This window comes from Sprattus sprattus (genome assembly GCF_963457725.1).
Source record: "Sprattus sprattus genome assembly, chromosome: 9".
In the NCBI taxonomy this organism is placed as follows: domain Eukaryota; kingdom Metazoa; phylum Chordata; class Actinopteri; order Clupeiformes; family Clupeidae; genus Sprattus; species Sprattus sprattus.
Window position 1 is genome coordinate 13,228,389 of NC_137928.1, and position 12,309 is coordinate 13,240,697.

A 12,309-nucleotide genomic window follows, 5' to 3' on the forward strand; every position below is an offset into this window, starting at 1 on the left:
ATTGTTAATCCATTTTTAAACTTAGCATTTTTGATTGTTTAACCAGAATGGCCGATGTTTGACACTGTCCGATAACTGACACTGGTACGCTAGTGCCCCGCTATAGAGAGACGGATCAGCACACAGGCAAGCGCAGGATGGGGGGATGATCTGAAAAGAGAGAGCGGAGCAGGAATGAGGGAGAGCAAAAGGAAGGGGGTGTGTGTGTCATACACCATAAGTGGACGACAGCTCTAGTCGAAGAGAAGAACAAGGAGAGATGGGGTGTGTGTGGGTGAGGTTGAGCATCTCAAGCCACATGTACGTGACGTGTGAGTGAATAGGACACACAGGTGAGGGAGCGGTGGAGGAGATGGGTCAGCTGATCTGAGATCAGACAGGTGAGAGGAGAACAGTGGGTGTGAGTGAGTGAGTGACAGGGTTATGGCATCAGATGAACACTGTATAATACAAATGGGAAAAAAATAAGAGAGAACTCTCCAAGAAGCAGGAGAGGAGTCTGTCACAGAGAAAGAGGAAACTAAAATGATAAGATTACAATAGTGAGAGAGAGAAAGAGAGAGTGAGCAAGAGTGAGAGTATAGATGTGTCTGTATGTGAGAGTGAGTGAAGAAGAAAAAGAAGAGAGAGAGAGAATTGGAGAAGGGGGGCAGCCCTTAGAGGCCTCCGCCATCTTCCATTTCAGGGTTTCCATGGTAACAGCAGAAGTGGAGCCCACCCAATAGGGCAAGGGAGTTACGGGACTAAAAAGTGCCGCAGTCATAATTACAAGGCAACAGCACCTTGGGTTTAGCCCAACACCCCATTGTCCTTCAGTCAGGAGAGGAAAGTCAGCACAGACAAAGAGACAGATGAAAGAAGGAGAGAGAGAGAGAGAGAGAGAGAGAGAGAGAGAGAGAGAGAGAGAGAGAGAGAGAGAGAGAGAGAGAGAGAGAGAGCATGAGCAAAAGACAGGCAGAGAGAGGCTGTGTAGAGTAGGGGAGAGCGGGGCATGTTGTCAGTCTTAAATTTTTTCTCACAATGACTGCATACGATGCATCACAACGGCAAACATGTTGTACCAAATGAAAGTCTTGGGCACATATTTAGTATTCATTGGATTGTCATGCAATAATTCAGTGCAACATTATTATGCAGAAACTTGAGAGTGTGCACTTGTGACAACTTGCCCCATAGGTGGGAAAATTGTCAGATTGGATCATTAGGCAAATAGGAACATAATTAATTGTAAACATCCATTTGTTTTTATTTTATATCTGAAACTGGACCCCTTTGGTGAACATAGAAGTAACCATCATTTCTAAAAAAAAAAAAAAAAAAATCCAAATCATGCCCGTCAGTAGCAATAATGATGGCAGACTGAATCTAAGACAAAGACCTATAGTCTTCCAGCATCAGTCAAAGCCATAATTCTGGCCAAAACATAACCTGCCTGTCCTGAGGTAGCCTACATGTAGCATGGGCCCTTTGATGCATCTCTCACACCAAGGTCTCTGGTCTTTGGCTGGTCGCTTGAGAATAGTTCCACACAGGCGGGGGACAAACCCTTGTTCTTTAGTCAGGGGGGATATATTTACCATTAGTGTTTCCTAGTCTTGCTGTCGTTCTGCAGTGTTATTGTAAATGAAGCTTAAGTGGGAGACTTAAAACCAGGGAATAAGATGAACCGATGGTCCTACAAAACCAATCTCACCTATTTAAGCACATAAAGGACTGTTAGACAAAAGAGTATCACCACTGAAATGAGGAAGAATTGTTGCTGACACATGAACGCACACACACACACACACGCTAATGCACACACAGACACACACACACACACACACAAACACACACACTCGAGTGTCTGCTGGGAGCGTGTTTACTGAAATGAAGCGCCCTCCATTTCAGCAACAATAACTTGGCACACTTCCGACTCTGATAACAAAGCTGACAAAAGCATTCCCCATTAAACAAACACATGACCTCAGTTTACAGTAAGGATCCCTTGGGAAAGAGGGAAGAGAGGAAATAGAAACAGAGCGATAAGACGGAACGTTGCTGACGGAGAAGCTATCTTGGGCTTTCTAGGGAAATGGCAAACCAATTGGGCAAATATTTAGCCTGATATTCATTTTTTATTGTAACTTTAAAAAATATTGTCATTCTATCTGTTTTCACTCGGGAGGGATTTTCTGTGAAAGAGATGGATAGAGTACTGTAACTCACTGAAGTAGGGAAAGCAGTGCAGAGGGAGAGAGGATCGCATAAACATGGTTAGAAAAGAGAAAGATGGAGAGAGAGAAGTTGATGAGAGGGAAAATTGTACAAAAATGGAAATAGATTGCAGCAGCTGCTATGGAAACCACAGAGCCGTACATGGGAAGCTAGACTGACAGCCGTGCCACCACAGACTGGCACCACGATTGGTCACGTGGGTTGGGATTGGCACGTCACAGACGGGCACCATAAATGGGCACGTGTGTTGGGATGGCAGGTCACATTGTGCTATGACTGGCTCCTTCCAGAAATAACTCAACGCAACACAATGGAACAAAGTGATGAGTTGGTCTGCTGTGGCAAAAACCTGGCAACCTTGGAACCCAAGACTGTCCTTTCAGTCTCTCTCTCTCTCTTATTCTAATTCTCACACAGACACACACACACACACACACAATGGGATGAAAGTTTTATTATTGAGCTTCCACCAGACAAATGCAGTACAAACGGTCTCGTTTCTGAACGTCCATTTCTACGCTCAAACTGACGACACAGTGACGGCTGTGGTTCTGCTTCTGTTTACATGTCATAGTCTATTTAACCATTACGGTTGTGAGGAGGTGTACCCCCCACCATACACACACACACACACACACACACACACACACACAGAGTGAGCATTCCATCCTGCCACGTGCATTAGCACACTCCAGGAGAGTGTGTAAACAACACAGGAGCCGTATCTAACTATGAAATAAAAGAAACAACCCCCCTTTTTTTCCAACTGTTTCCAGCCCAAACACAACACGGCACAAATGCATTCTGTACACTCTCTGGAAACTGGCAAGCGTGGCTGACAGGTGTGTCAGGAGAGGGTCAGAGGTTGAGCGTTCCGGGGGTCAAAGATCAAACGTGCTGCACGCTTAATCCCAGCAGCAGCGGGAGGACTCTGCGTGGAACAGGGGAAGACAGGCAAGGAGCACAAGGACAGCGGGTTCACACACTTACACACACACACACACACACACACACACAGCAGATCCCGACTCCACCATGAGATCCATATTAGAGGAAATAAATTATTCATATATCAATTAAGTGTCTGGGGGTGTCTGGAGCACGGTGGACCCCACGTGGCTGACTGCTGGGCTGGGATATCGATGCCCCTGCAGACACAGTGACTGGCTGGGTAGTGCAGGAGAGATTGCTTATGGCGCTGGAGACAGTTATTGGTTAGAAGCTCTCCAGGTAACGCTCTATCAATCTACAATCCAGGTTCCATTAACTGGTGACTGTGTTTAAAGCAGCTGGATGAGAGTGTGCATGTCAGTGGCTACGCCAGCATTTGTGAGTCTCTGAGTGTCTATGAATAAGAGTTGGATGGTGGACTGTGTGCGCGTTAAGGGTGTGTGTAGCATGTCAACAGTGAGACTCTGTGTGTGCAGGCAGTTGTGTATGTGTGTGTGCACAAGCGTGTGAGTGTTTGAGGCAGACAACATGTGTATGTGTGTGAGCACTATAGGTGTGGGAGCAAGCGATGATTGATGTTGTGTGCAACACTCGCGTGCGTTTTTATGAGCACATCCGTGTGCATTTGTGGGTCAATGTGTGTGTGTGTGTGTGTGTGTGTGTGTGTGTGTGTGTAGGAGAGCGTGTGTTTATGTGTGGATGAAGTGGGGACCCAGGTAGCAGGATGGGAAGGCAAATGGGATCGGCGTACGGGACAGGCGGGTGCTGGTGATGATGCATGGCCGTGTCGGACCCAGAGATACACCGCCCGCGGCATAAATCACCGGCCTGCCACACTCATCTGAGCTTTCTGGGAAGCCGTAAAAAAAAAAAAAAAAAGCACTGTGCAACGCCTACCCTCCTAAACACACATCCACACCCCTCCTCTACACACTACAAAATATTAGGAGCCAAGGGCGCCGTGGCGACCGTCTCCACGGTGATGATGCTGTGAAGGGGAAAGTGCGGATGTGAAGATTAGAGCAACACGCTGTGATTGGGTGGTTGGGAGTTGGGAATGGGAGGTGCGGTATGGGGCAGTTCATCTGACGTCCCATTAGAGAGGGGGGGGGGGGGTCACGGTGAGGGCTGTCAGTGGAGGCAGGAGGAGCCAGGGGGAAGCACCTTAGACGAGAACAAACTACCCCCCTCCCCCCCCCCAAACAGGGGATAAAAGTCAAATACCAAACAAACAAAATATAAATGTATTTAAATTGTCAGAGGAATGATAGAGGAATAGATTACCTAAAAATACCTTTTTTTTTTCACTTTGATATGAGATGAATGGCCACCTCTCTGCAGCGCTGCTAAAATCTCAAATTCAAGAGAGAACAGGATGAGGTTCAGTCATTCATGGAGAGACACATCACACAACCTCTGAGAGCTGAGAGCAGTGACCAAGAATACATGAATAGTGTGGACGGAGAGCCTCTAGAGGATCTCCTTAGACTACAGAGAAGAGGAAGAGTGTCGCTCTGGTGCAGGAGGATTTTTATGTTTGTCACTGAATTAGAAATAGGGCTCGACAGAGAGGACAAGCTATCAGAGTGTGAATCTCCTGCCACGGCACACAGCGTGCACACACACACACACACACACACACACACACACACACACACACACACACACACACACACAGACACACACACACACACACAGACACACACACACACCTGGCTGCTGCGACATTAGTCCTGCCCTGAGGAGGTGCAGCTCAGTAGTAGCAGCAGCCTAACTAACACTAACAGCGCCTCAGGGGACAGCCAGCGCTCGCTCAGATCTGTGCCACTTCTGAGGAGCCTATAACAACCCCCATAGCTGCAACAGGATGGTGTCACACACAGCACCCAGCCCAATTCACACACACACACACACACACACACACACACACACACACACACACACACACACACACACACACACACACCACTGCTCCAGTCTCTGGTGGTCTATTTATATGCAGATGGGATGGATGGCGTGTGACACTAATGGTGAGCCTGGAGTGGGATCAATATGCAGAGTGGACAGAGAGAGAGAGGGGGGGAGAGAGAGAGAGAAGAGAGAGAGAGAGAGGGAAAGAGAGAGGCAGAGAGAGATGGAAAGAGGGAGAGAGAGAAGGGGGGAGGAAAAAGAGAGAGAGAGAGAAAGAGAAAGAGGTGAGAAGCGAGGGAAGAGAGAGAGGCACTGGCAGAGACGAAGCAGACGAGTGGCCTCCTCCTCTCCTCAGGTAATGAGCAGCGCTCTCTCTAACCACAGCCAAGCTGAGCTCCGCAGCACCCTGGTTAAAACACACAACTGCACTGCCAACACAGACAACACACACACACACAGGCAGGCACACACACACACACACACGCACGCACGCAGGCACACACACACACACCTTGTTAACCTCATACCAGCTACATCACAGTCACCACATCCTCCTGATTATCATAATATGATAGTAATATGATAGACATAAGTCTGACACATGCTTCTACTGCATGAAGTAGGCGAGATCATAAAGACATTCAGCACCATTATTCCTAAAGCATGAAGGGGATCAAGACGAGGGGGAACAGTAGTCATACAATATTCTGCAGCTATGTTCGCTTCAGGTTTCTCATTATTTCTCTTTGACTATGTATTATATATGTAACAGAGTTGAAATATACCCTTATTTGAATTTACGTGTATGCATGCTATTGTAATGGTCCCCAATGTATTTTTATGTTTTTTACAAGTTCAAAAAGGTACCACATTCACTACAGTGTAAGCATGAGCCCCTGCGGCTGCAAGTGTGTATTTACTTTGACTTTTGCGCTTCAATAGTCTGAGCTACTTTCTCTCCGTTGGAGACCTTGAATGCAGTCGTGATAACTGAAAAACCTTTTTATTTGTGTATGCAGAAATACAGCCATTGCGTGGAACTGTATATCACCCAACACCTACACAACTGAGGGTCGTTCCATATATTTTGTTTTGCATGAGTGTGGAAGCTATGGCAAAATGTACTGCATTCAGACACTGAAGGTAAAGAGAGTCGAGATGGATTCTTTGTGAGAATGCAGGCTGTGGGCGGCTATGGGTCACTACAACAGTGGCAGTAGCCACCCAGCCAAGGTTAGACAAAACTGAGACTTCCTGCGAGCATTGTTTATAATAAAACCTACAGAAACTCAGGTTAGGACTCGATAATACGCTCAGCCGACACGTCTTTAGGACTGACATAATTGTGTAATGTGACATAAAATAATGTAAGCAAGCTGAAGTAATGTTTATGTGTAAAATGCTTCCTGTAGACCCCTGGTGTGTCTCAATCAGATAACAGAGCTCTGGTAACCACTTTATCAAAGTTTCGCTAGTGCAGTGAAACGACCTGCCACACGTACTTACTCAAAAGTAATTTCTGCTCGTTTCTTCTCAGAGCGGTATGCTTTTCAAATGCAGCTTCTACAAAGCATATATCGCTGGCGAAGTTCTTCCCAGACAGGCCTCAAAAACAGTCCTTAACAAACCTCAACACTCTCCCTTCCACTCCCACCCAGAATAATGGAGAGAGGTCTTCGGTGTTGAATATTATGTGAGCGCAAAATAAGTTACACAAAAAGCAAGCTTTGTCTTCATAGGAAAGGAACGCCGCTGTACAGCATTCAGACGAAGACGAGCGCTACACCAGGCACTGTGGAGGAGGTGAGGACAACATGAAGGAATGCAAGTGTGAAGTGTATAAGTGTGTGTGTGTGTGAGTGTGTGAGTGTGAAGTGTAAGACTAGCTGACAAACCGCCACCTCATTAGTCTGAACAGCTCAAGTCACAGCGCCTGCACACACACACACACACATTTATTTATATATACACACACACACACACAGACTGAAACAGACTTACAAAAACACACCCAATCATAGCACATGCACACTAATGCGCACACACAGTGTGTTATAAATCATGAGTGTGATGAGGAGAAATGCAAATTTGCAAATTTAGTGATGTCTTCAGCCTGCTCTTGAGTGTGAACAAACTACCCCCCCCCCCCCTCCTCCTTTTTCAAACAGGCTTTACTGGCACAACACAATCATTCCTCCATTTCCAAAGCATAGTAAGAGGGATGCAATAGGAAGTATGAATAATGATTCATTCAACAAGGAAAAGGTGTGCATGAACACTAAAATAACACACATACAATTGTGCAATGGCCACGGAAGCCATGTGTGTGTGTCTCTCTGTGTGTGTGTGTGTGTGTGTGTGTTTCTCTCTCTAACAGCTTCCCTCTGAGGCCTTACAATTGAGTTCTAGAAGAAATCTAATCGGTTCTTTGCCCTACAAACAGCGAGTTCAATTTTCAACTTCTATCATACTGAAGCACACAAAGACACACAGACACACACACAGAACAAAATAACACCCAGTCATCCATCACAATCAGACTGGATACATTACCATAGTAACTGCAGTCATTCTGTTGCACACACTTACCTGTACACACACACACACACACACACACACACACAGACACCATACAAATACTGTAAACTCAGTCGAAACTTCTCTCTCTCAAACACACACACCATTTTGCATTTGGACGTCCTGTATACATAAACACATCTGGTCATAAACACACGAAGGTGAGTGAGTCGGTGTGTGTGTGTGTTGGTTAGTGCCAGGTGTGTTTGTCCTCAGAGGAGCTCACTGGTCCCTAGTGAACCCCACTCACAGGAGCAGCAGCTGAAGAGTCCATCCACCACCATTACCACCACACAAACACACACACACATACACACACATCTTTGACTCACGTGTTTACCAACATGGGTCTACAATGTATGAAACTGTAAACAGTGTGTGTCATTTTGTTTGTGTCTGGGTGTGTGATGGGGATATACTAATATAAATGCAAGCAAGGTCTTCGCGTGTTTGTGAGAAAAAGCAGGGCTTTGGTCAGTGTGTGTGTGTGTGTGTGTGTGTGTGTAGTGTGGTATGTGGTGTGTGGTGTGTGTGAGCAGGGCTGTAATGTTGGGGTCAGGAGCTTGTCTACTGATTGAGGCGGAGTTTGTCCTGATTGAGGACTTTCTCTCTCTCACACACTAGCCTCCTCCCCCGACACACACACACACACACACATGCACACACACACAGTCTCACGACATACACCCAGTAAACAGACAGACGGGCACACACACACACACACCTTCTGAAACTGTCTCTCTCTTTCTCACACACAAGCACATCACACACACCCCCCAAATCAATCCCAGATCAATCTTCATTTTCTTGCCACTTTGACTGATCTAAGGTCCAGATGGTGCCCAGTCCCTGTGGACTACCACCCTTCAACTAAAAAAAAACACACACACACCCCCACTCCTCTCAAAACATTATAAAAACTTTATTCCACAAAGTTATAAATAGAACACCCAGAGATCTGTGGTCATATCTACTGTATGCACAGAAGGGAATGGGATGTGCTCCATACAATCTGCCTGACATCACGTAGAGAATACATACACAAGTAGTGCTTCATCTGCTCAGGAAAATAACTGATTAAGTGTTTACTGCGAGAGACACAACAGCACAGAGGACCAATGAAGAGACATTTGCTGTATGCTCTCAGCTGCTCTCACACATACTCTCACACACATACACACATTCACAAACACACATACACACAGACATACACACACACACACACACACACACACAGAAACATACACACATACACACAGAAACATACACACAGACATACACACACACACACAGACACACACACACACAGAGAAACATACACACACATACACACACACACACACACACACGTTTGTTGTAGTCCTCATTGCTGCTTGAGGAAGAGTGCGGCGCCAGTCTGTATCCACTGGTCGGGGTTCCCCCCGCACGGCACGTCGATGTTGGTGACCACGCGCACGCGCTCCGCGCTGGTGTACACCGGCAGGGAAATGCACTCGTCTGGGGCGTAGCTGCCAGCAGCACTCTGCACAACAATAACAGACAACGTTACAACAACAAAAACACAACATTAGCACAACAATGACACAGTGCGCAATTCCAAGCCTCCAATATAAACACAGCGTCACTGAAACATTAACACAGGTTTCGACTATTCAACGGAATGGCTTTTTCTGTAGCTGACTTTACGATCCCCTGAAAAGATGTAATCTCAGTGAGTGGAGGGCAGTTTATGCTAATGGTTCATTAACTAGAGTTAAGGCTGGTTAGGATCATAGAGGATGCTGGAACTAAGAGGGATGCTTGCCTTTCTAATGTGCCACTCTTACTGGGTCCACAAAGAAAAGAGGGAGGAGAGGAGAAAGAGAGAAGAAGATCATGGGAGAAGGGGTGGGGGGTTGGGGGGTACATAATATGTGTGTGTTGTTCACCGCAGTAGTGAAGAGTGGGCAGGGTAGTGAAGAGTGGGCACACAGAGTGATGCACACACTTTCAAACACACACTTTCACACACACACACACACACACACACACACACACACACACCACACACACACACACACACACACACGCTGGATTTGATGAAGGAGAATAATTAGCTATTGTTACCAACTACTTCAAACACAGTGTATCCAGCACCCCCAACATCAAAGAGCCACGTAACCTACCTACTTTCTCTCTCTCAGTTACTCTCTCTCTCTCTATCTCCCTCTCTCTCTCTCTCTCTCTCTCTCTCTCTCTCCCTCTCTCCCTCTCTCCCTCTCTCTCCCTCTCTCTCCCTCTCTCTCCCTCTCTCTCCTCTCCTCTCCTATGCTCTGCTGGAATTCTTATGATAATGAGGAGTGCCGCTCTTCTCTTGTAGGGAGGCTGAGGCTGCTGAGACTTTGGCAGAGTCAAGCCAAGATGCAGTACTGCATTATGAATGTCTTCTACACTCCATACTCTCTTTCACACAAGCGCACACAAACACACACACACACACACACACACACACACACGCACACACGCACGCACGCACGCACGCACGCACGCACGCATATAAAGACACAAACACACCAGACACTCGCTTGGGGACCCAGTGGAGATGGCACATGCAGCAGAGAAAACTTTATTGGTGTTTTGTGGCCCATGCGTTCAATATTGGGGGCTAAACACACACACACACACACAGACAGACAGGCGGACACACACACACAGACAGACAGACAGGCAGACAGACAGGCGGACACACACACACACCAGTGTTTCCCCTACAATGATATTAGGGTGGCGCCCCGCCCCCCCACCGGCCCCGCCCGCCCCCCCCTGGAAGATCAAGTAAAATTTTTTTTTTTTTTATAAATATAGCGCCAGATCACAAAATAAGTCATTTAAGGTTACCTTAACCATAAAACATGTAAAATTATACTTATTTTTTAAGTAAAACTGCTTATCCTAACCCCTAATCCTGAAGTATAATTGTTGCACTGTTACTGTAAGATGTTATATTGACTGCTGTCATTAAAAGAAACATATGAACATCATAATTCATTTAAGTGTTTTTGTGTCCGTGCACCCTGCCGCGGCCCCCCCCCCAAGCTGTAAACCTAGGGGAAACACTGCACACACACACAAACACACACATACACACACACACACACACCCCTGTTTGTCTCCTTGGGAGGGAGTGTGGCAGAAAGGGCAGTGACGCAATGGTCTTTCCCTGTCTTATTTATAGCTTCCTGCACACACACAGGGGAGCGACGAGTGTGTGTGTGTGTGTGTGTGTATGTTGGTTGGTTGGGCGGTGGTGGTGGTGCAGGACTAGCCCACAGTGATGCATGCAGGCAATATGTGTGTGTGTTTTATGAGTGACTGCAGTGGAACACAGACACACACATTCTGTTTGATGGAAGTTCCCGGGTGTTATACACATTCATATATGCAGCCCCCCCCGGACACACACACTCAGCTGCTTACAGAAACTCCTTTCAGTACACACACAACACACACACACACACACACACACACCTGCTTACAGAAACTCCTTTCAGTACACAAACACACACACACACACACAAACACACACACACACACACACACACACACACACACACACACACACACACACACACACACACACACACAGAGGCCAGCCTTTCACAGAGCCCTCAGAGTTCTGTGATGAAAACTTCTAGAAATGAAATGGATCAAAAGTAGCAGGAACAGCGAGGAAGAAAGTCCCCACAAAAGGAAAATGGCGCCATTTTATTTCACTGTCACCGTGACGACAGGAGGCCCGTCTCCGAGGAAGACAACAGAGGCTACCTCTGGTGCCCCAGGGCAATCTGAATGACATGCAGGCCTGACAGAACCAGCCGCCACAGGCCTGCCTGACACATCACAACACCACAGCAGGACAGAATGAAAGAGAGAGAGAGAGAGAGAGAGAGAGACAGAGAGAGAGAGAGGCGAAGGATGCACAGAGACGAGAGACAAAGAGATACGGAGGAAATGGAGAGAGTAAGCTAAAAAGTAGAGAAATGGACAGACAGTGCGAGACAAAGGGGAAAACAATTACAATAACAGCAGGACAGGCTGATGAAACACCAGTGACAGGCAGAGGAAAAGAGCGAGAGAAAGGGAGAGAGGGAGACAGAGAGAGTCAGAGAGAGAGGGAGACAGAGGGAAAGAGAGAGAGAGAGGGGGAAGGGGAGAGGGAGAGTAAGAGGGAGAGAGAGAGAGAGGGAGACAGAGGGAGAGAGAGAGAGAGGGGGAGGAGAGGGAGAGAAAGAGGGAGAGAGAGAGGGAGGGAGACAGAGAGAGGCAGATAGAGGGAAAGAGAGAGAGAGAGAGAGAGGGGGGGGTGAGCAGATGATTGATTGAGTACCTGAGGAATCCAGGCCATGTAGCAGGATGGCACGGCAGACACACTGGGAGAGTCGTGCTGGTTCTCAGACAGACGGTTTCCGTCAAAGCTACAGCCCTCCAGCTTCAGTCCCCCGACCTGGAGCACACACACACACACACACACACACACACACACACACACACACACACACACACACACACACACACACACACACACACACAGAGACAGACACACAGGCACACATTATTAGATATGCCAACGCCACAGTCTGGTGGTAAATGTCAAGTTTTACACTAATGAGCCAC

General features: G+C 47.0%; 1 protein-coding gene across 1 annotated transcript in view; it reads right to left on the minus strand.

The window, feature by feature from the left end:
* Nucleotides 1-8,997: 8,997 nt before the first annotated feature.
* Nucleotides 8,998-12,309, minus strand: part of dync2h1 (dynein cytoplasmic 2 heavy chain 1) — a gene marked incomplete at its 5' end in the record, with an annotated part of 168,631 nt that continues 165,319 nt past the window's right edge. The window contains 2 exon segments of the mRNA XM_080844294.1: nucleotides 8,998-9,178; nucleotides 12,023-12,139. Of these exon segments, the coding sequence (XP_080700420.1) occupies nucleotides 9,020-9,178; nucleotides 12,023-12,139 (276 nt within the window). The 3' untranslated portion in view covers nucleotides 8,998-9,019.